This window comes from Semicossyphus pulcher, unplaced genomic scaffold (assembly GCF_022749685.1).
Source record: "Semicossyphus pulcher isolate SPU_LCO1_2020_fin unplaced genomic scaffold, fSemPul1.0.p SCAF_9, whole genome shotgun sequence".
In the NCBI taxonomy this organism is placed as follows: Eukaryota; Metazoa; Chordata; class Actinopteri; order Labriformes; family Labridae; genus Semicossyphus; species Semicossyphus pulcher.
The window spans coordinates 21044717-21065268 of record NW_027211770.1 but is presented as its reverse complement, the minus strand read 5'-3'; the positions used below and the strand labels follow the sequence as shown (position 1 = coordinate 21065268).

At 41.6% G+C, this 20552-nt stretch overlaps 2 protein-coding genes across 3 annotated transcripts; both read right to left on the bottom strand.

The window, feature by feature from the left end:
- Positions 1 to 3: 3 nt before the first annotated feature.
- Positions 4 to 5894, bottom strand: LOC138584135 (tumor necrosis factor receptor superfamily member 5). 2 transcript variants are annotated; one of them, XM_069656297.1, is made up of 10 exons: positions 5589 to 5894; positions 5337 to 5397; positions 5088 to 5145; positions 4658 to 4768; positions 4328 to 4471; positions 3624 to 3704; positions 1177 to 1293; positions 883 to 905; positions 703 to 805; positions 4 to 538 (listed from the first exon to the last, which is right to left on the bottom strand). In XM_069656297.1, exons 2-10 carry the CDS (start codon positions 5394 to 5396, stop codon positions 270 to 272), a joined length of 966 nt encoding a protein of 321 aa, XP_069512398.1. In that variant the 5' UTR covers position 5397; positions 5589 to 5894; the 3' UTR covers positions 4 to 269. The 2 variants fall into 2 exon arrangements, with proteins under 2 accessions (XP_069512398.1, XP_069512399.1); XM_069656298.1 differs by lacking the exon at positions 3624 to 3704.
- Positions 5895 to 6951: 1057 nt separating this feature from the next.
- Positions 6952 to 19712, bottom strand: iffo1b (intermediate filament family orphan 1b). The gene is made up of 9 exons (XM_069656619.1): positions 18375 to 19712; positions 15214 to 15274; positions 14272 to 14367; positions 13538 to 13678; positions 13239 to 13423; positions 13004 to 13130; positions 11318 to 11407; positions 10719 to 10849; positions 6952 to 10295 (listed from the first exon to the last, which is right to left on the bottom strand). The coding sequence occupies exons 1-9, from the start codon at positions 19367 to 19369 to the stop codon at positions 10190 to 10192; spliced, it is 1932 nt and encodes a 643-aa protein (XP_069512720.1). The 5' UTR covers positions 19370 to 19712; the 3' UTR covers positions 6952 to 10189.
- Between the last annotated feature and the right edge of the window lie 840 nt (positions 19713 to 20552).

The following is a 20552-nucleotide window of genomic DNA, read 5'->3' as shown; positions in this document are numbered from 1 at the left end:
TAATGTGATGAAAAAGGGTGAGCTGAGCTTATTAAAGAGTATTTACATGACAGTTTAAATTATAACTTACAAAGGAAATCACCATCCAGCAGCTCTTCCCAGTCTTTGTAAAGTCTGTGAATCATAGTTTGCCAGATGAGGATAAATCCAAACTCCTCTGTGGATTCACAGATTCACAGTTTCGTCTGGTAAAAGAATGTCTTTGGGTTCAGTCTGGATGCCAGCAGTCATCAAACATCAAAACAATCTTCTGGGATTTTTTCGATGCATCATAACACTTCCTCTTTGGACATGTGGCAGTCCTTCCCCTGCTCCTGGGAGGGGAGGAACATGCTGTCAATCTCTGCGCTCCTCTCCTCCTCAGAGAGGTGAATACTGGGAGAGGATGTGGGATGAGAGATGGGACACTCTCTCTCGTCTTCTTTGCTTTGCTCTCTCTCAACAGTCTTCACACTTTCAATTGTTGGACCCACTTGGCCTGTAAACTGATTGAGCAGGCTGACGATGACTGTCCCTGGGTTGTGGACATGAACAGGCCCTACAGAGACAAAAAAAAAGAGCACTTAAAGGAAAGTGTTTATTGACCTGTTTACAGACTCATAACAGTATCACAGCTGCAACTGTTACAGTTTTGATCCCCTTATGGGTGCCACAAAGTGAGTCATGTATTTCACATGAAGGTCACATTTCACTCATCAGTACCCAGATTGGCTGAGATGGACGACGGCTGCTGCTTTGCACTGAATGAGTCTCTGGTGAACTGATGAGTCGGCTCCTTTGGCTTGTGAGGAGCAGCTCCACCTCCCTAAAGAAGAACATGTTCATGAGTGTGGGGAAAACAAAAGGGATATTATCCCGTATATGTAGATACATGATGCTTACCTCGTTGCAAAGCTTCGACATAGCTGGAAAACAGTAGATAAGAAAATGAGTAACAGAAAGTCAGTTTCTTCACATGTCCGCAAATGATGAATCACAGTGTACACGATTTACAAAGCAAATATGTTTATATTATCTGCATCTGTGTTATATCTGTAAAAGCCAGTGACACATTTCTTGTCACAGTAATTTCTAAAAGGCTTTCAGTAAACTGTTAATTTTGTAGTTTCCCACAAGTGATTATGAAGTCATCATAAATGTCACGTACTGACCCTGTCCTGGATGAAAACACCTCACCTTGTTTGAAACATGATTCATCTTTGTGGCAACAAACAAAGAGCGCGATCACAAGGGCCAAGAATCCAACGACAGCAAGTGGACACAAGATGGCTGCCAGATGACTGTTTGTCTTCTCTTAAAGAAAGAAAGATAAATGGTAAATGGATAATGCTTTTCTAGTCTTCAGACCACTCAAAGTGCTTTACTGTTACATTCACCCTTCAGACTCACATTCACACACTGATGGTAAATGCTACTATGCCAATTTCCAATCAGGATCTATACACATTCTTCAGCACAATTTAGGGTTCAGTGTCTTGCCCAAGGACACTTCAACATGTAGACTGTAGCAGTCAGGGATCGAAATGCCAACCTTCCGATTGAGCCCACCTCTACAACTGAGCCACACGCGCCCCAAAGAAAGAAACAAGAAAAAGTGTCTGCCGCCATGCTAGCAGCTTTGTGAGGCTGTACTAGCTAAATGCTAACACACCCAAAATGACTCTAACAGGCTGCAGGTCATATTTGCAAGGTGTGCCAGTGTAGTTTACAATGTTAGCATGCTAACATTTGCCAATCATCCCTGATTACAAATCATACTGTTATCATATACATTTTTGCAGGTAGGCCAATGTGGTCATACACAGTCTGAGAGAAAATGGCTGCCAGCTAACTGCTCATCTTTTCTTAGAGAAAGAAACAAGAAAAAGTGCCTACAGCCATCATTGAGACTGTACTTAGATACAATAGGTTCTTAAGCTAACTGCTAACATATCCAAAATGACTCTAATAGGCCACTAACATAGTGCAGTGAAGCAGGTTATATTTACCAGGTTTGCCAATGTAGTTTACACTGTTAGCATGCTAACATTAGCTAATTATCACTTATCAGTAATGATCATTTATAGTTTTATAGGTATATGTGGTCATATACAATTGGACACAAGATGACCGCCAGCTAACTGCTCATCTCATCTTAGAGAAAGATGCAAGAAAAAGAGTTTACAGCCATACCAGCAGCTCTGTGAGGCTGTACTTAGACATACAGTATAAGGGCTTTAGGTTAAATGCTAACATATCCATCATACCCACCATGACTGAAATGCTAACATGCTGAGAGAAGCAGGTAATATTTATTTGGTTTGATAATGTAGTTTAAGCCTGTCAACGCAATCCACCCCACATTTATCTAAAAACTAAACATGCTAAACTGCCAGTGGCAAAAGAGGCATTTTCCTGAAATTAGCTTAGTCACTAGAATTCATCCTCTGGGGGCCATGAATGTCATGACTTTCATGACCACCGACCCACTCAGTCGAGTGTTACTGGCAATGTCATGTGCTAGGCTAAACATTGATCTTTGTGTCTCAAAAATAAAACATTTAATGAATAATGAATGAATGAGTATCATAATAGAATTCCCTCTAGATACACTCACACTCTTTTTCATATTCTTTTTCCTGTGGGACTGACAGAGAGCCACACCTGTGTGAGATAAGGGTTGAATATCTTAAGTAACTCTAATATGTGACCCATTAAACGAGGACACCCTGCTTAACTAAATGTTAAAGTCTAGATTTGGGATGTGAAGTTTTAAAGCTCCACTCTGTGGGGTATTCATTGTGTACTGTATCTACTGGTCTATGACTCACTTTGGAAATGGGCAGGGTTTGTCACAAGTGCTGCTATGTCCTGAGGAAGGTGTGTGTTTATCTTAGCCTGAGATAAAGGCCGCTACTTCTGGAGAACAAGAGCATCGAGGACAAACACAGGACAAAACAAAATCTATAAAAGCAGTCAGGAAGGATGTGAGAGTTTTAAGGGAAAATCTCCTCCTCTAGAATTCAAAGCAGGATAAGTGAAAGTAAATTCTACAGTATGACGCAGAAACAATGTGAGTAATATTGTAATATATCTGTATTATTGGGGGTAGTTGATAGCTCATTCTGTAGGGATTAGGCTTGGGAACCAGAGGGTGGCTGGTTCATGGCCTGGCATGGACCAAGTACGGAATTGGCGCATGTAGCTGGAGAGGTGCCAGTTCCATTTGTCCACTGTTGAGGTGCCCTTGAGCAAGGCACCAAATCCCCCAACTGCTCGGGGGGCATGTCCATGTGCAGCCCCCTCACCCTGATATCTCTCCATAAGTGCATGTCCATAGGAACCTGTTTGTGCATGTCTTTGTGTGTGTTGCATGTTTGTAAAAACAGTGTGAAAAGATTGGATTTCCCCTCAGGGATTAATAAAGTATCTCTTCTTCTTCTGTTGTAATATTTCTTGCTGACAGGCCATCTAGTCACTATGTTTCACTCCAAAACACAGACTACATTTCAGAGTAAAGTCATTTTACTTGATATGATAAGCTGACAGCTGTAGTTACTAAGCAGATATGGATTTTTACATTCTTCTCTTTCCCTGGAAATTAGAAACAATGTTGTTGATGGTTTTGGGGTGAGGGCACTGACCTGCACTTGTAGGCGTCCGGTCAAGGTACTTTGTTGCAGTCATCTCGCTCCCCTCATTTCCTGTCCTCTCTGTACTGTCAACTAAAAACAACAGCATACAATGTCATCCCAAAGAAAGCAGCTTAAACGTACCAGCTTTAAAGCTTTTCAAAAGTTTTTTGAAAGGAGTAGACCTTCCTCAAGATAATATAAATATGGTTCTATTTTACCTCGTATTACATATGTCTACATTTAGTTGTGGATGTGCAGGGTTTCATTAATTCTTGTTACTTGTGTTTTATGATGTATGTAGGGACCTTTTATCAAAATTATTTTTGACATTTGTGCTTATTTTTCTGCTACTTCTGAGACTGAACTAGCAGAAAAATAGTAGTGCATGACTCTTAGTAGAGTAAACATTGTCCTCTTACTATTCTAAGTAAGGTAATCTGAGTCAAGGAAGTCAGTAATCTGAATATTTTTATAGTGCTGTTTACTAAGAGGGGCTGCCCCAGAGCTCAGATTAGAGCCCTTAGTACAGTCACAAATGTAAATAACAACTAAATAGTGAAATAATAGTAAGAACAACATTTAGTCTCACAATTTGTCATCTCTTACGGTCAATGAAAACCTCTGAAGTATATTTTGTTTGTCATGATGCCCCCTGCTGGTTGAAGCCTGTCATAATGTGTCAACATTATAAGACTGCACAGCTCAGTATTTACCAAATGATGTTTTTTCCTCAATCCTGACACAGTATCTGCAGTTGGTTGAGAGTGGGACCAGGTCAGAGCACCTGAAACCTTCCTCGCACAAGCACTTTACATCTGATGTGCTGGTGCAGTTCTGGACCACCTTCAGATGAAAATCTAAGACAGTGGAAAGCAGACGTTTTTGATTTTAGGCCTTTTAATCCGCTAGAATGTTGTTTCAAAGTCTGCAAAGTAAAATGAGAATTTCAGTTATTATAGAAACCAAAAGGTGACTTATATCACAGGCCTGACAGGGACGGATAAAACACTTTACAATGTTGAGATGACTCAAAGTTTCTTTACCTGGTCTGCAGTCTCCGTAGCAGCGATGGCAGCTGTCTTCTCGGTTCCACTCAGTTGTGTAGCTTCCAGCAGGACAGGGCTCGCACTCTGTACAAGACTTCTGAAACTCACCTGAAAGAACACGGAGACAAAAATGAGAACAACCGGATGATGAGACCAGCAAACAGTACTGCATGCTTCTGAAGGATGTGGTCATACAGCACAGAGTCAGAGTGCAGTGTCGTTATTCATCGAGGCAGACAGAGAAATACATACGTGCAGAAAAACAGACAGATAGAAAGACAGATACTGTATGTCTCAGTGCTTCATGGTAATTTCCAGATATTAATACCTTCTGCTGATTCATTCATTAAAACATGAGTCAAAGCTCAATGAAGAAGAGAAAAATAGAGAAACGGAAGCAGCTCAGGCAAAATATGTTTTTTATTACCTGCAGGGCACAGTTCACACCTTCTTCCATGGAATTCATAGTACCTGGTCTGCTTTGCCTGGTAACACATACAATAAGACAGGATCCACTAAAGTCCAAAAACTCCTGATAAACTTGTTTAGACATGTACAGACATTGATAAGAAGTCAGACATATTTATATTAATTAAAAAGCAAATAACGACAGATTTTCTTCTGTAAGATTTCACCATCATTAAGCAGATAAATAGAAGGAAGTGGTAACTTTTACCTGCATATAGATGGGTACCAACTGTGCTGAGAACATCAACACAATCACAAGGCATTGCATCCTGTGGAGAAGCATTTACAACATGTTAAAATAAAGCACAGATAAAAGGTGGTCAGCTAAAAATAAAACTGGAACTCAGCAAAAAGCAGCTCATGTTTGTAAAGTTAAAAGCACCAGTAACGCTTCTCCTGTCTTAAATAAGTCGTGACATTATTAATTAAATGTAAATTAGACAAAAGAAAACACTCTTACCTTCAATATGATGCGTATTCTGTTCTCCTTCTGTTATTTTCTTAACTTCCTCAAGGTGTGACCCTCTCTCTTTCTCTCTGTGCTCTCTCTAACTCTACCCGTCATCGGTGTCACTGTTTCCTTACCTGCTTACATCTTCCTGCCTTCCTGTCTCTCCCGCCCACATATTTCTACCAGGCTGCTCTGTTTACATCGTCAGCTCTCACACACAGGCCCATTTGCACTCTGACTCACGTTTCTGCTTCAAAGACTCGTCACTTTCCATGCAAACTGTAAAGTCTGACAAAGAATGAATCCAAAGACAGTTAACTTATGTAAACATGCTGGGAGAGCACATCTTGTAATGTGTAATTAGACTCGAACACATTGTAAAAAGTGCTAACAAGTTTTCTTCAAACACTCACTTACTGATTGTGGTATGTAGCCATTTAGACAGCCAGAGTTGGTCATGGTATTGAAGTCTTTTTATTCCAAAGATGTTGTTCCGGCAGAAAAAATAAGGTTAGTGTATCGGGCTGCAGTAGTTGGTGCTGTCGCCTCACAGCAAGAGTTCCTGGTTTTGAATCGTACCTTGGATGCAGCCTTCCTGTATGGACTTTGCATGTTTCATGTACACCGGCTTCCTCCCACAGTCCAAAGACACGCTCTGTAGGTCACTTGGTCCCTGTAGGCTTGAATGTGAGCGTGACAGGTTGTTTGTCAGCCCTGTGACTGACTGCTGATGAGTCCAGGGTGTACCCGGCTTCTCTCCCCGTGACAGCTGGGTGGATCTCTCTGACCCTGAACAGGACGAGTGGTGTAGATGAAAAGATATGCTCAGTAACTTTTTTTTTTTTTAGCAAAATTACATTTATTTAGCTGAAATGTTCCCCAATAACTAGTTTTCCCCCCTTCAGCAGTCCCACACTCCCACCAACTATGTGGCAAACTCCTGATGATCTGTAAGATGTCACTATGGGGTCATTACGGGTTATCTGCTTTTATGTTTGTATATAAATGTAAAAATTTGGTTGTAAGGACCCTTACATTTTAAGTCCAACAGATGAGGCTGAATTGAAAATAAATACACAAGGGGTGCTGGTTAGGTCAGTGGGTAGAGCAGGCGCCCCATATACACAGACTACAGTTCTTGACGCAGCGGCTGTAGGCTTGACTCCAACCCTCGGCCCTTTGCTGCATGTCATGTGAAAAGGTGAATGTGACATGTAGTGTAATAGCAGCTTTGAGTGATCTGAAGACTAGAAAAGCGCTATATAAGTACAGTCCATTTACCGTTTACTCTCTCCTGTCTTTCTTCAGCCGTCTTATAAATAAAGTCAAAATGGCGGAAAAAAGAAAAATCACACACAAACTTTTTGCTCAGTTGCATCTTTTATTCTTTCAGTCTCTCTTGACACATGACATACTGTAGCTCTGCAGTGAAGCATTTTTAAGCCTAATTTACTCTCTTGGTGTTTAAAGCTGCAAAGTCACACATCTGCGGTACTCGATCGATACTCAGGATTATCATCACATTTTGATGTCGCACAAATTGAATCTAAATATTTTGAGGGGAGGCCGTTTCTTCTTTAAAAAGAAGTGACAAGAAAACACTATCTTTTGTCTTTAACTGCCGTAATTTCCTCTGAAGATTTCATCATTTTTGTGAGTGTTTTTCAGGTGCGTGACTGTGGATATTCTTCTTTGGCAGTCTTTGAACACAAGTTTATTTTCAAAGCTATATTTCCTTTACACAAGCCATCGTACAGTCATTTCGCTAAAGCGTTTGCTTTTCAGTAGTTTGATTTTTTTTTAACTTGAGCTATTTTTAAATTGACTTTTACAGGCAACCACATACACTCATAAAGGAAAAGTATCAATGGAAACTTCATTGTCACTCAATTTAAATATTTACAGCTTCTGAGGTGATTTTGCCCAAACACAGCTCACTCTCAAGTGTTTCTTTAATGAAACGTATCAATTTAGACTTATTAAGTTTCCTTCTTCTTCGTGTTGTACATTTGCCAGAGTAAAAGTCTTTTTAAAAACACTCACTGTACAGACAGAACACTCAAAAACATACACACTGGCACATGCATACATAGAGACTCACTCAGTGTGTGAAAGTAAACCTACACAAAGGGAACTGGTGTGTTTTATCTCTGACATCCTCCTTCTGTAGTCAAACAGTAATGGATTAGCATTCAGCTAATTCCAACACATGCATGAGTTTTATATAAGCTTCAAACCTCTCCTCCTACTCTCTTTACAATTAAACAAGAGTCTTGAAGTGTGAGTCGCAGCAGAAGCAGATAAATAAAGTTCACCTGCTTCAACCACATGGAGGAAACTGCAGCCAGATACTCAGACATCAGAGTCTGATAACAGCAGTGACAGTGGGAGGCGTTCCCCTGACAGTGACGATTAACAACGGTATGCTAATATTTTTACTGCAGTGTGTCTGAGTTAGAGTTAAATGTGCCCAGAAAAGCATAAATAAAGTAAAAATGAGGTATGTGTTCGTGTTAATTCTAGAGCTCCGCCTGCAGTGTGTAAAAGATGAAGAAATATAGTCGTCTATTTCCAGCGAGTCAACTTTTTTTTTACACGTTTTTACAAGTTATAGTGCTGATTTGTTTGTATACATTTTTGCTTAGCTCTTCCTTCCTATGTGCAAACTTTAGGAGGCTCAAAAATAGGTTTAGTTATATACATCAAGCACCTTGGTGAAAAGCTGCTTCTGCAGCTATATTTAGTCTTTTTTCAAACAGAAAGTTTCTCTTGATTTACAATCTGACCATTTTATTTTGGCACTCAAAGGCTACCTTACATTAGATCATGACTATCTTTTTCTTGAACCGTCTGTTTAAGTGATTCTGCTTCACTATGCAGCTCTGCTCAAACAACAACAGGAGCTGACTGAGTCGAAACATTCCTGCTGAAAATGAAAGTAGTTTCTAACAGCTACATGACACCTGGGTGTCAGTGCACTTTATCGTACTTCTGTGTATGAGGGTTGTGACGTTGATGTGGTAAGCCTGACAGTCAACTGAGTCTGATGCTGACTGTCAATGTTGTAACTGCTGTCAGTGAATATATTGTGAACATTTCTGTAGTATATTTGAAGATTAAACAGGGTTTGCACAGCTTTTTAAAGGTTAAATTCAAGCACTTTTAGGCGACCTAAACCACAACTTTTCATCCTCATCACCTACTCTCTATTAGCTGTTGAGCTGCTAATAGACATAGCTCAATGCATTTTCTGTGCATGCACGCACAACGTCACAGGTCAGAGGACGCACACATATTTTGAGAGCAGATGGCCGAAGTTGTGACGGTGGGTTTACACCAGAAAGCACCCCCTTTTCATTTAGGCGCCTGTGTCTGTAAATCTAGCTCCAGGGGAGGCGTGAGAAGCAGAAAGACAACAAAGAAGTATGAAGATGAGAGTGTATCATTTTAAATATGTATAGATTTTGGTTTTTATGAGTGATTGTAGAATAAGGATCAAATGATGTTGAAGCAAACCAAGTCTTGAAAGTTTAACAATTTAAATTAAGCATTTCCTTTACTATCAAGACTTTGTATGAACCATGATTTAAGATTTAAGGGAACATTAAATGAGCCAGAAAATCCAAAGCAAGAGCAACTGTATCCTGTTGGATTTCTACAATAAAATCCTATTTGCAAAACCACAGCAAATAATAAGTGAATTGAACGACAGACCTCCAAAACCAAAACTTTTTTCCCCCTGTTTTCAGTGTTATTTTTTTATTATCAAGGGGGAGGAATAATGTTGGAATTCAGAGAGACAGAGCTGGAGTGCTTAAACCTACAAACAGCTAATGTGTTGGTAATTCCTCTTCATGTTATGATTTATTTATGACTTAAGGTTTGCCAGTGGTTTCATCTGTAAGTATACAGACACAAAGCAAGCTCTGTAAGGCAGTAAAATGCTGAATCATGACATCTTGTTAGGCTTAAAGACTCATCATGATCACTACCAAACTCACCAACAAACTGAGGAATACACTTAATTATCAGGATCGATTCTGAAACAGTTCTGAGGGTTACAGTCGAACTATACTACTCCCTGTTTCTTTTGTGGTTTTAGTGGAAGAATAGATAATTAAAGGTGTTTAAATTTGTTTGACATGAACTATATGAGGTTCTGGTGTTTGCTTGAGTAGCTTCAAATGCCCAGGTTTTAAAGCGGAGTCCTGCTTTAGCCCCACAGCACTGCACTGCCTCACCAAACTTCATCATTTACTAAATTCAAGATCTGCAACTTTCTGAATCTTCACAGAACAGGATGACAAGGTCACCCCACAAAAAGACCTCTCCCCTCTGCAGGGCAGTGACGTCTGCACACAGTAATAGTGACACAAATCCAGCTCTGACTCAAAGTCACAGTTTCAGTGCTTAAAGTGTCCTCGGACCAAAGCTGATTTGCAAGGACAGCAGGAAGAATGAACGATGGGGAATCGGTACATAAAGAGCTTCATATGTAAACACCGTGTTGCCATAGTTACAGATGTGTATTGCAGTTGTGTGGTACGTTAGCTGGATGCAGTGGAGGTCACATGACCACAGCCCCCAACTGATGCAGGGGTGAGGATGTGTCAAGATCTCCCGGCGCTCGAGGGCGGAGGCGGAGGCGGAGATGCTGAAGAGCCGTCACTCTCTCTCTGGCCGCTGTCGTCAGCGGCTGGAGGCGCTGCAGGGCTACTGCGAGAGGCACAAACACATGCAGGAAAATGAACACAAATGCAACACATTCTTCAGGTGCTACTTTTCATTTATTTTTCTTATGTTGTAAAGTAGAATGCAAACACTTTATTTTACATTACACAATAGATACATCTTCATAGGAGACATTATATATATATATCTGTATATACATTTATTTCTTTTACAAATAAGACATTTTTGCATGAATTACTTTATTTAAAATGCCCTCATAACCATTAATAAGCACTATGTTGCGTTGTAGAAGATCTATTAAATGTTTGTATAATACTTTAAGGGTGTCTTACAGTAAAGTGTTGCTGTAGGAAACTAAAGGAGCTTTAATGAAGCCTTATAATAAAAACTTCTAAATGGACAGACACGACATGATGTCCACTAAGAGCTAGTGTGAGTGTGTGTTACCTGTCTCCACTCTGTGTGATGAGTCTCCTGCAGGTCTCCATCTGAACGTCCAGGCCCCTCTTCATCGAGCACATCTCCATGTACTCGTGCAGGTGTCGGTTCATGTCGCTCTTCGCTGTGGCCAGCTCCAGCTGGAGTTACAAAACATGCATTTAGTGTGTGTTTTCCATGAAAATGTGTTTTCTTCTGCACAACTACGAGGTTTTGGCTACATGAAGGGCAAAGTGGATTTACAGACGGATTCACAGACTGGATTTATGAAACTTGTTTTATTATTTCTAAGTAAAGAATCATCTCATATAAAGAGATGTTTGATTTGACAAGTCAGCGATTCTAAAAAACAGAAAATGCAAATGCAAATGAAGCAGAAACCAGATGAAGAAATGCATTATGAATCCTTGATTAAAGCAATGAAGCCAGATGATGCCCCAATACAAGACGGACACATTGAAAACTTATTGCTGAGTCAGGTGAATCATTGTTAGTGAATTTGCAGGCGACAGCACTAAACAAAGACTAGTTGTGGCGCATGGCTGTGCATAAACAGGGAAATAATTTAACATATTTGTAATTGAAAAAATACAGAGGCCGTGTCTGACCTCAATCTGGTCGATCGTCTCTTGGTATTCCTTCTCTCGGGACTTGAACAGACATTCTGTGTCATTAATCACCTTTTCCAGACAATCCTCCTGGAAAGAAGAAAGAAAGAGAGAGAGGAGAGGGATTAAACACATCTCAACGCAGAACACATGTAATCACATGTCATACTTGCATTAAAACTTGTGAGCTAATCAACACACAATCAGACTCTAAGTGAGGTTACGCGACGATGAGGTCACAGCTGGTTTTCTTCTCCAATCAGCTCATATTTCACTGACTCATGCAGCTGCTCCCCTCAGAGGGAAAACAGACTGTTCGAACACCACACAGCCGCTTACTGAAAACAAATACCTACATGGATTTTTTGGAAACAAACACACTCTACAACACAGGTCAGACACTGCATATGTCCCTGTGTGTCCGTGCGTCCGTGTGTGTGTGTGTGTGTGTGTGTGTGTGTGTGTTTGTGTTTGCACGCAGGGCTTTGTTCTGAAACAGCCCTGCCTCAGTCAAGCAGTGAAGGTCAGCTATAAATGTGGATGAATCATCCGCTGAAACAAAACTGTATCGGCGATCATATCAACCTGCTTCTCTTCCACACATGACGTCAGAACTTAAAAGCCGTCCTTGAAATCAGAACAAATGTTATCATATGAAGTCATATGCTGTCATCTGAAGGATGACAAGTGAAAAAAGGTGATCACACACAAATTGTACTATCTGTGTCCTTGTCCTTATTCGAAACCAAGTTTCTGCTGCTGGGGTACTCTCAGTGAAAAGGATGTCAAAAGACGTATCATGATGGTGTTATAAAGTAGCTTGGTTTGATTGAGTTGTTGACTTCAGGCAGACGTCAAGTTCACAGACAAAGTAATGTGCAAAAGTTTTTTCATATTACGTTAAGTGGTTCATTTTAATTCAATAGCAAATGTTGTTAAAGGTATAATCCTGAATTTTTTAATTAAAATAAATGTCTTTACGCCACTATCTATCACCGAATTACTTATCACAATGCTGATTGAGCCTATGGCCCACTGATGAAAGCCTTTGCATTTGCAGTATATCGTATTTTTATGGACTGGGTGTCTGTGGCGACATTCATGTAAAAAATCACAAGTGGCGCCCAGTTAGTGACGCGTTTTCCATCACCCAGCAGTGGTTGGTCTGCCAGAGAGGGTAGGCGGAGCTAAACGGCTGCTTTTCCAGTTTCTGTAAGCATTGCGAGTAAACAGTAATCTACTATGGCTGAACAAAGAAAGAAAAGATCGATGACTACAGATACAACTTCAAAAATAAGTGAAAATCCAAAGAAAAAGAAACAAATTTGACACTCAGATGAAGGCAAACAGTTTACAAACGAAAAGCGAGGAAAATCAAGAGTTAGAACCGTGACAAAGGGAGCCAGCCATACACGTCTGCTTAAACTGGGAAGTGTGCTCCCAAATCTACCGATTATTGCCAGTGGGTGGCGTTCTAGTCCACGAAACTGAAATATTCAAGATTGTATCTTTAACTAAAGTAAACAGTTCGCAAACCTGGTTCCTCACAGTCTGATGTATCATCTGATGTTTCCTCAGAAGACAAGCAACCACATTAAACCCCTCAATACACTGGGAACAGACAGCGCACAACTCAACTCAAGACATATGTCAGTTATGGTAGTAAATCATGTGACCACAGCCTACCTCTCCTGGTGGGTGGGTGGGATCAGGAGGCAGAGCGCATCCTGGAAAGTCCTCCCACAGAAGCAGCGTCTCTTCAGTCTCCTCCCAGGCCAGACTGTCGCAATCATCCTCAAACTCACATTCTCTCCTTCAAATAAAAACATTAAATCACACACATTAAAATATAATCATTGGAAGTGCAGGACTGGAGGACACTAACATTATACTCAGGATATTTCAAAGTCAAACTGCTCACAGTTGGTTCAGCATCCTCTGCATCTCCTCATTGATCTGATTGGCTGATGAGCCACAGTGCTCTTCTTCTTTGGCCACGCCCCCGTCACTCTCAGAGGTGCTGACAGGTTCGTCACACTCACTCCCGTTGAAGGACAGAGGATTTTGTTTCCGGCGGCAGTTTAGGGATGATTGGTTGTTGGGAACCTGCAGAGACATCAGTGAGCGTCAGACCAGCACTGTCAATAAATCAGACTCTCACAGGAAGTACATCTGATAAAACATGGAGGGATAACCAGAGAGGTCGTTATTTGCTGGTACCTGGTACATCTGGATCACATCTTCACAGTTCCTCTGCTGAGCTACGTCACAGAGTCGAGCAGTGATGTCGATCCTGCGGCAGATGTCCATGTCCACCTTCATGGCTTTCTCCTGGATCTTACTGTCCAGCTCCGACAAGTTCTACACAGAGGATTATATGAGCAAGATAACATAGAAGAAATGTTATGTTAGTAAATCCCTCATGTTAAAAACGAATTACTAAGGACTTACAAATAAGCTGTATATCCTTATCGAGCATTGCAGGCATTTCTATTACCTGCTTACTCATGTAGGCGTTAATGTAGGCTAATAATAAATGGTCATGGTACCAGATGCTCTACTGCCCTTTTTCCAGGCATGAAGTTTTCAAAAATGTCCATTTGTGGGGTCTTTTTCAGGAATTAAAGGGCCAGCTCAGAAGACAAGCTCAAGGAGGATTATCACCAGCAGAGATATTTTTACCTCTGGCAACAAACATGGCAACTCAGAGTTGTTTTTAAATGGCTTATTACTGATGTATAAAGCACAGACATCAACAACGCTAAAAATTCAACTGATTGTTAATGTTGTTCAGAAGTCGTATTCATCCTTTTTATTAGAGGATACAATCAAATGATTTACTAAGATCATTTAAAAGCAGCACATCCACCTCGAGGTAGATAGATTTAAGATAACTGCTAATGTGAAGTATAAAAGATGAGTATGTAAATAGTATTTGTCTGCTCGTTGCTCACATTGCTCATGAGGCCTTTGAAGAGAACCAACTCGGCCTTCAGATGCTGAACTCTGAGAGCCAGCTCGTCCTGACAGCCTTCACTCTCCTGCAGGTCCTGCACACATCAAGGAAGACATGGGTGGAACCATCACATCTCTGTCTTTACAGGAACTTACAGGTTACATTAAGCATGCAGAGGTCATAAACAAAATAAAAGCTTATACTGTCACAGCGCACAAAAGATTGTAAATCCTAAAAGCATGATCTCCTCCCGGGAGCTCGAGATGTGTCTGATGGCATCGTAAATTCTATCTTGACTTATTTATAGTACAATGTTGGTCAGTCCTTCTCTGCCTCAGTGTTTTGCTGCTTGTGGTCTCATGCTTATTTGTCGTTGCCCAGCAAACACAGTACAGATTCCTGGAAATGGCTCACGTACGTTCAAACACACATGCACACACTCACCTAGCTAACACCTACTTCCCCCAACACACGCGCGCAAACACAGGAAATCAACAAACTGCTGGCTTTATAAAGAAACGGCTGCAGGAAGCACAAATATGGCAATCAATCTGACAGCAGGAGACAAAGTCAGATACAAAAAAACATATTTCTATTTTCATTTTAAATAGACAAATAGTTTAACTTTTACATGAGAATTGTCTGTGCACTTAATCAGTTAATGGTAAGCAGTCAAAGACTGAACAGAAAACACATTACAAAAGAGGGTAACAGCTGTGTGAGTCAGGATTTAAAGCAGTGTGAGAAGGCTGCACAGAGAATCAATCCGTCCCAGCAAAGTAAGAGCTAACTGCTAGCTGCTGTGTCTGCAGTATTCTCTGTTTGTAAACCAACTTATTCTTCCTAATCAGTTTAATGAAAACTGTCGTCTAAGCTTTTCACACACTAACACAAACACACAAACACACATCTGATCACTCAAAGGCCCACATAATGTTACCTCTTGTAGGTCAGCAATTTTCTGTTGCAGATCCATCCTCATGGTGTATTCTTCTTCCCATCTAAGAAACAAACAGATACAGGAGGAAATCATCTTTTAGTCAGTGTCTGACGGTAAACAGGGAACACAGAGGCCATAAGTTTCATCCACTAATATGCTCATATTCTTTTTAATGGCCATTTATGTCTCTTTAGGACCCACTTAGAAAGGCAGGTAGAGTATAAATTGACCCATGACTTCACTACTTAAGTGCTTATTGCAAAACAATAACTCTATGCAGCTTGAATTCCTCCCGACACCAACACATTAAGTTGACATTCAGGATACATAAAATGCACATACAAACTTAGTTGTAAAAGTGTTTTGTAAGGCATGTTTACAGTGTATATTGTGAGGCGGATATTGACAGTTTAAAACGTAAAAACTTCTGTGGGGCATATGAAAGTGGGACAGTGGGTTTCTAAATGACCTCAAACACGCTGCATTTGTATTTGTTGGCTGGCATCAGCTCCAACATATCTGCAATAAGCTGGTATTGGCTGATTCATGAGTGGAGCTCTACTGCTGGAAATTGATTCTCCAATCACAAATCTACTCGACAATAAAGTCACATAAAGCTTCCCTGTGACGTTTTTGGCCCCTGGGAGTGCTATTGAGCTGTTTTCTGTGACTTAGTCCCTGTTTTTTTTTGGTCCTGTACCCCAGGCTATATGATACACATTCCTGACAATGGGTTTACACTATTCCACTGACAAACAAGTGTTGATTTCCGACTTTGCAAATATATGCGTCTGTTACATCTCAGGGTATAAAGGCAATGCGTTTTGGTTAGCAACACTGAATGTAAACGTAGGAACGTAACAGAGGTTGGACTTCAGGTGCTTGGTTGGACAAATATTTGCATGATTTGAACATTAAAATATAAACACAGTTCAGTTTAGTCATATTAGAAAATGGGGACATTGTGAGTTCCTATTTTGCTCAGTCATTCAGCAGTGATCCCTTATTTGATTATGTGTGCGGCTCAAGCGAATCTGGTGAATCTGGCTCATGAATCCGATCTTTAATAAATTTAAAGCCTGAGCACGGATCCTGTGTGGTGTCTCAGATGACTTCACACAACACACGTGCCCGGGGGAAAACCACTCACTGCAGAGTATGTGGCCTCTTATATAAAACGCTGTTTGAAATGCAGAATGCTGCGGCACATCAAAACCTTTAGGGAATACTTCATCTGAAAGAAACTGAGTCATGAAACAGGAGTTGTTGTTGTCGTAGAGGATGCTTGTTTGATCGGTAAGGTGAGAGCATGCAGGAAGCAGAGAGGAGCCAAACCCCCATCCAACAGTTACAGCTTGCAGTGCATGCTGCATTGCAGATACAGTGTGTGGGGGGGGGGTGCGCAGCGGGGGAGAGGAGAGGCAGGGAAGCATGACAGACTGTGAGGAAGTGTTCGGTGTGTGTGGGGTGTACATGAGAAAGACAACATGAAAGTGTGGTGGGCAGAGAGGGGGGAGTGAGGGGCAAAGACACAGAGAGGGTACAGAGGAGGAAATGAGTGAAAGAGAAATTGTCCTTGAGCAAGAAGCTTAAGTGAGGAGGGTCAAAGAGTAAAAAGGTTAAGAGTTTTAAAAAAGGGGCAAAATGCACCAAAGCTTTTCGTTAATGAATTCATAGTCGAGTTCAGCTTTTCCAGAAGATATTCACAGGGTCAACAAGATGACATTTCATTGTTAAACCAGGATTTGTTCAAGCTTAAAGGGGCTGAGAAACAGCCCAGACCCCTTACTGATTTGATCCCCGAGGGGGACAGTGTAAGTTACACACCTTGATTCACAGGAAGAGAAAAAAAACCTCCTGGACAAGAGGTCAGGAAATCGTCCACTTTCAATTTCTACTCATTATATCACATGTCTGATGTCACAGCTGCCCTTGTCCCCTCACTCACAAAGAAGCCTCTATCCTGAGCTCAGGATCTCCTCCTCTGTGAAGAACGCATGGCTGCTCATTTGGACATAATATGAGGGAACTCGGTGATGAATGTGCTGGAACATGGGGGCTACTGCAGTTCACTCAGGACAGATAATACGTAATCGACAACTGTCATATATACTTCCAAAATTCACAATATAATGCGTGCGATGTGTTTTCTGCAGGAACTAAAGGGGAAAACCCACTCTTAAAAGGGAGTTCATATTGTGCTGTCCACGTGATCTTGAAACTCAAACAGCTGTCTCCCTAAAATTGGAATCAGAGCACGCAGAGTTTGAATGGTGATGTCATCGGGTGACATTGTTGTACACTGGCACACTTGTGACTTTTGTTTTAGATGATAAGTGACCCTAGCACAGCAACTATAAATGTATATTGAATTATTTATCATTTTATCTGTTTATTAATGTCATGCTTTATCAAACATTGTTCTGTCTCTTACAGTTGTTTTCAGAAAATAGTCAATTATTTGTCATGAACAGGAATGACAGCAAAATTGTAACATGTAAGAAGACCGGACTACTGTCTTTTTGATGTTTAAAAGATAACTGAAATTATTAGTTAATTACACAAATAAAGGCACTACTAATTTCGGCTGTATGTAATTATGTAAGGAATAACTAAGGGTGCCTTCTAGGGTTTGTTCCAATATTCATGGTGGCCTATCTAGACGGTCTCAAGGTTTTATCTCAAGATGGCATCATCTTCAAATATTTCATAATATAAAGTCATAAAATTAAATCTCCTGTACACTTAACATGAGCTCTATTACACAGTGGATTCTCCCTAATGTTCCTTTAAACGAAGCCACCCATGGCTGAGTCAAGGTCTTGTGAGCTCCATGTGAGAACATTTGTTCCACAGACTGATCTTCACACGTCCCGTCCAAACTTTGCCCTTCATTCTTCTTTATATTTAGCCTGTGATGTGTTAATTTTGAGTGTATTTCTAGCATCAGCACCTGCCTCTGTGGTCAGCCATGAAGTGGATGCAGGGTCAGGCGGGAGGTGATGGATGGAGTGAATTTGTGCTGACGCAGCTTGTGTTGAAGACGGCTGGTCTGCAGCTGCTTTACAGCTCTGCTCACTCCAGATAGTGCATTACACACACTTAAGAAAAGTACCTGATCAGCGTAAATGCATGTTAGATGTGTAATAAATGTTGTTTACCTGCGTTTATACTCGTCCCGCTCCCTCTTCACTTTGGCCAGGACGTTATACAGGGCTCTTATCTCCGGGGTGATGGTGTCAATCTGGACCCCGACTCCGTCAGGGTGCACCCAGGACACCCCCGGGCTGGTCAGACGCTCCGCACTGGAGCCGAACTTACGGGTGTGGTTGTAAGACCAGATGGTGCCTGGCAGGAACCTTGGAGGGGGGTTGGTGGATCTTTCGTGGCCTGAGCTGGTGTTGGTGAGACTTTTAGAGCCAGAGCCAGGGGAGTCCACACAGGGAGAGGCCTGGCTGATGGTGATGGCAGGGTAGCAAGTGGTGTTTGTTTGGGTTGAACTGGAGTTTTCAATGGCTGTAGGTTGGAGGGTTGTTGTGAGTGGTGTTGTGAAAAGTGTTGTAGGCCTCCTGGCTGAGTTGTTGGTGTTGTGGAAGGGGAGCGAGCCGGGCCTGAGCGGTATGGTGCCAACAAATCCGGTCTGCACACCTGCCTCCTGGGTATGCGCCCCTCCATCACAGCATCCACCTTGACAGCCCTTGTTGGCATCCAGCGCCTGTTGGAGCTGCTTCTCTAAAATCTTATTTCTGCGCTCTAATTCATGCACTTTAGCCAAAAAGCATCTGAATCTCAGATTAAGAGTTTTAAGGACGCTGATGTTTGATCCCAAGTCGTTTCTGAGAGCCATTGCTGCAGGGGGGTGCGGCACAGCACGGTGCTGGTAGTGGCTGCTGTGGTTGTGTTGGAGGTAAGGAAAGGTCTGTGAGGGTGCGGTGAAGTCAGGCCCCGGCTGATCAGGCCCCGGGCTGGGCTGCTCACCGAGTAAAAAAGACGCCGGGTCCGATACACCGAAAACGACGTCGGGCAGGAGGCCTGAAGGAGAGTCTGGGTGTCCGGGGGCTGGGCTCTGCTGCGGATGCTGTTGGAGATGCGTATTGGCCCCCAACAAAGGATTCATGCTATGGTATGGAAAACTAAAGCGCTGCAGATCGGGCATGAACACGGACGGGAATGATCTTTCTACAACAGAATACAATGACTGGATAAATAAGTAGCTGAAAAACGTACCAGAAAGACGCGCGCACAAAACGCCAGTATTTACCTGATTATGTAACCGTGTCTAAATAAGAATCTTATCCTTAAAGCCGAGAGGTCTTAACGTCGGATGATGGATCAGTGCTCCCTATCCCTCCACAAAAAGACATCCAGAAGCGACTCAAAAAAGGGTTGCAAGGATACAAAATGCGGCAACACTGGACCAGTGCCTCGGTATGATGCCTTGCAAAATAAACGGAATTAAAGGGAGAAAAAGGCGCAGAGCGTGAATGAATAACAATGAAATTCAGTGTCACCGCGTCACTGAAGTTCTGGCAACAAGATGTGACCGCAGGCAGAGAAAGTGCTGCGGGATTGGAAGAGCACGGCTACCGTAAATACTCGAATAGAGCAGTGCTGAGCCATTAACTGTTTGTGCTCCGTGAAATACTAAACTCAACTAGGCGCAATTACCTTGTTGTTGTTTATCTTTCTTTTCATAATATACATTTCAGATCTCAGCCAATTTGAATAATAATCCTAATGTAAAATAAAATCCTTTTAAACTAGACTGGAATGAAAGACGGATTACTGACCGGGCAATTCAGACACTTGCCAACTAGTTATCATCTGATCATTGTAAAAATTGGTCAGGAGTTTGCACAACAAAGCACAGTATCAAGTGAGAAGATAATAACCTTTGTTATTGATAATTAACCTGATGAGAAGCTTAATGGCACTCTCAAATATGTACGGTAAGTATCTAGCTACAGAAGCCTGTTAGCTAGCCTAGCTTAACATAAGGTAGCTTGACTGGGGAGCAGCTTTCCTGACTCTGTGCTGAGGTGAGAAAATCCGCCAACAAGCACATCTAAAGTTCACTAATGAGTGCCTCACCAGGTCAGTACACAAGCCGTGTAGTAGTTTAAAGTTTAAACATGTCAACTCGCTGTTTTACTGGGGGAATATGTTCACGAACACTGGAAGCAGTCACTTCCGGAAGTGTCCGCTGGTTACCTGGCAACCTGGTTGGTTACCGCCGTCTCAAGGAAAGCTAGCATAAAGGCTAAAATGGCAAAATATTTCAGTAAAACCCTTTTTACTGTGCATATATGTTCATATTCTGGATATTGTGGGGTTTGTGT

Excerpts from the sequence above, each read along its gene's own strand:
- iffo1b (XM_069656619.1), bottom strand. The coding sequence starts at position 19,369 with ATGCCCGATCTGCAGCGCTTTAGTTTTCCATACCATAGCATGAATCCT. Across the intron at positions 13,131-13,238 it reads CAGAGGATGCTGAACCAACT|GAGAGAATGTGAGTTTGAGG; the intron begins GTGAGCAGTTTG and ends TTTTATTTGAAG. Across the intron at positions 11,408-13,003 it reads CCACCCACCCACCAGGAGAG|GAGGATTGTCTGGAAAAGGT; the intron begins GTAGGCTGTGGT and ends TCTTCTTTCCAG.
- LOC138584135 (XM_069656297.1), bottom strand. The coding sequence starts at position 5,396 with ATGCAATGCCTTGTGATTGTGTTGATGTTCTCAGCACAGTTGGTACCC. Across the intron at positions 1,294-3,623 it reads CCGGACGCCTACAAGTGCAG|AGAAGACAAACAGTCATCTG; the intron begins GTCAGTGCCCTC and ends TCTTTCTTTAAG. Across the intron at positions 539-702 it reads GTCCATCTCAGCCAATCTGG|GGCCTGTTCATGTCCACAAC; the intron begins GTACTGATGAGT and ends TTGTCTCTGTAG.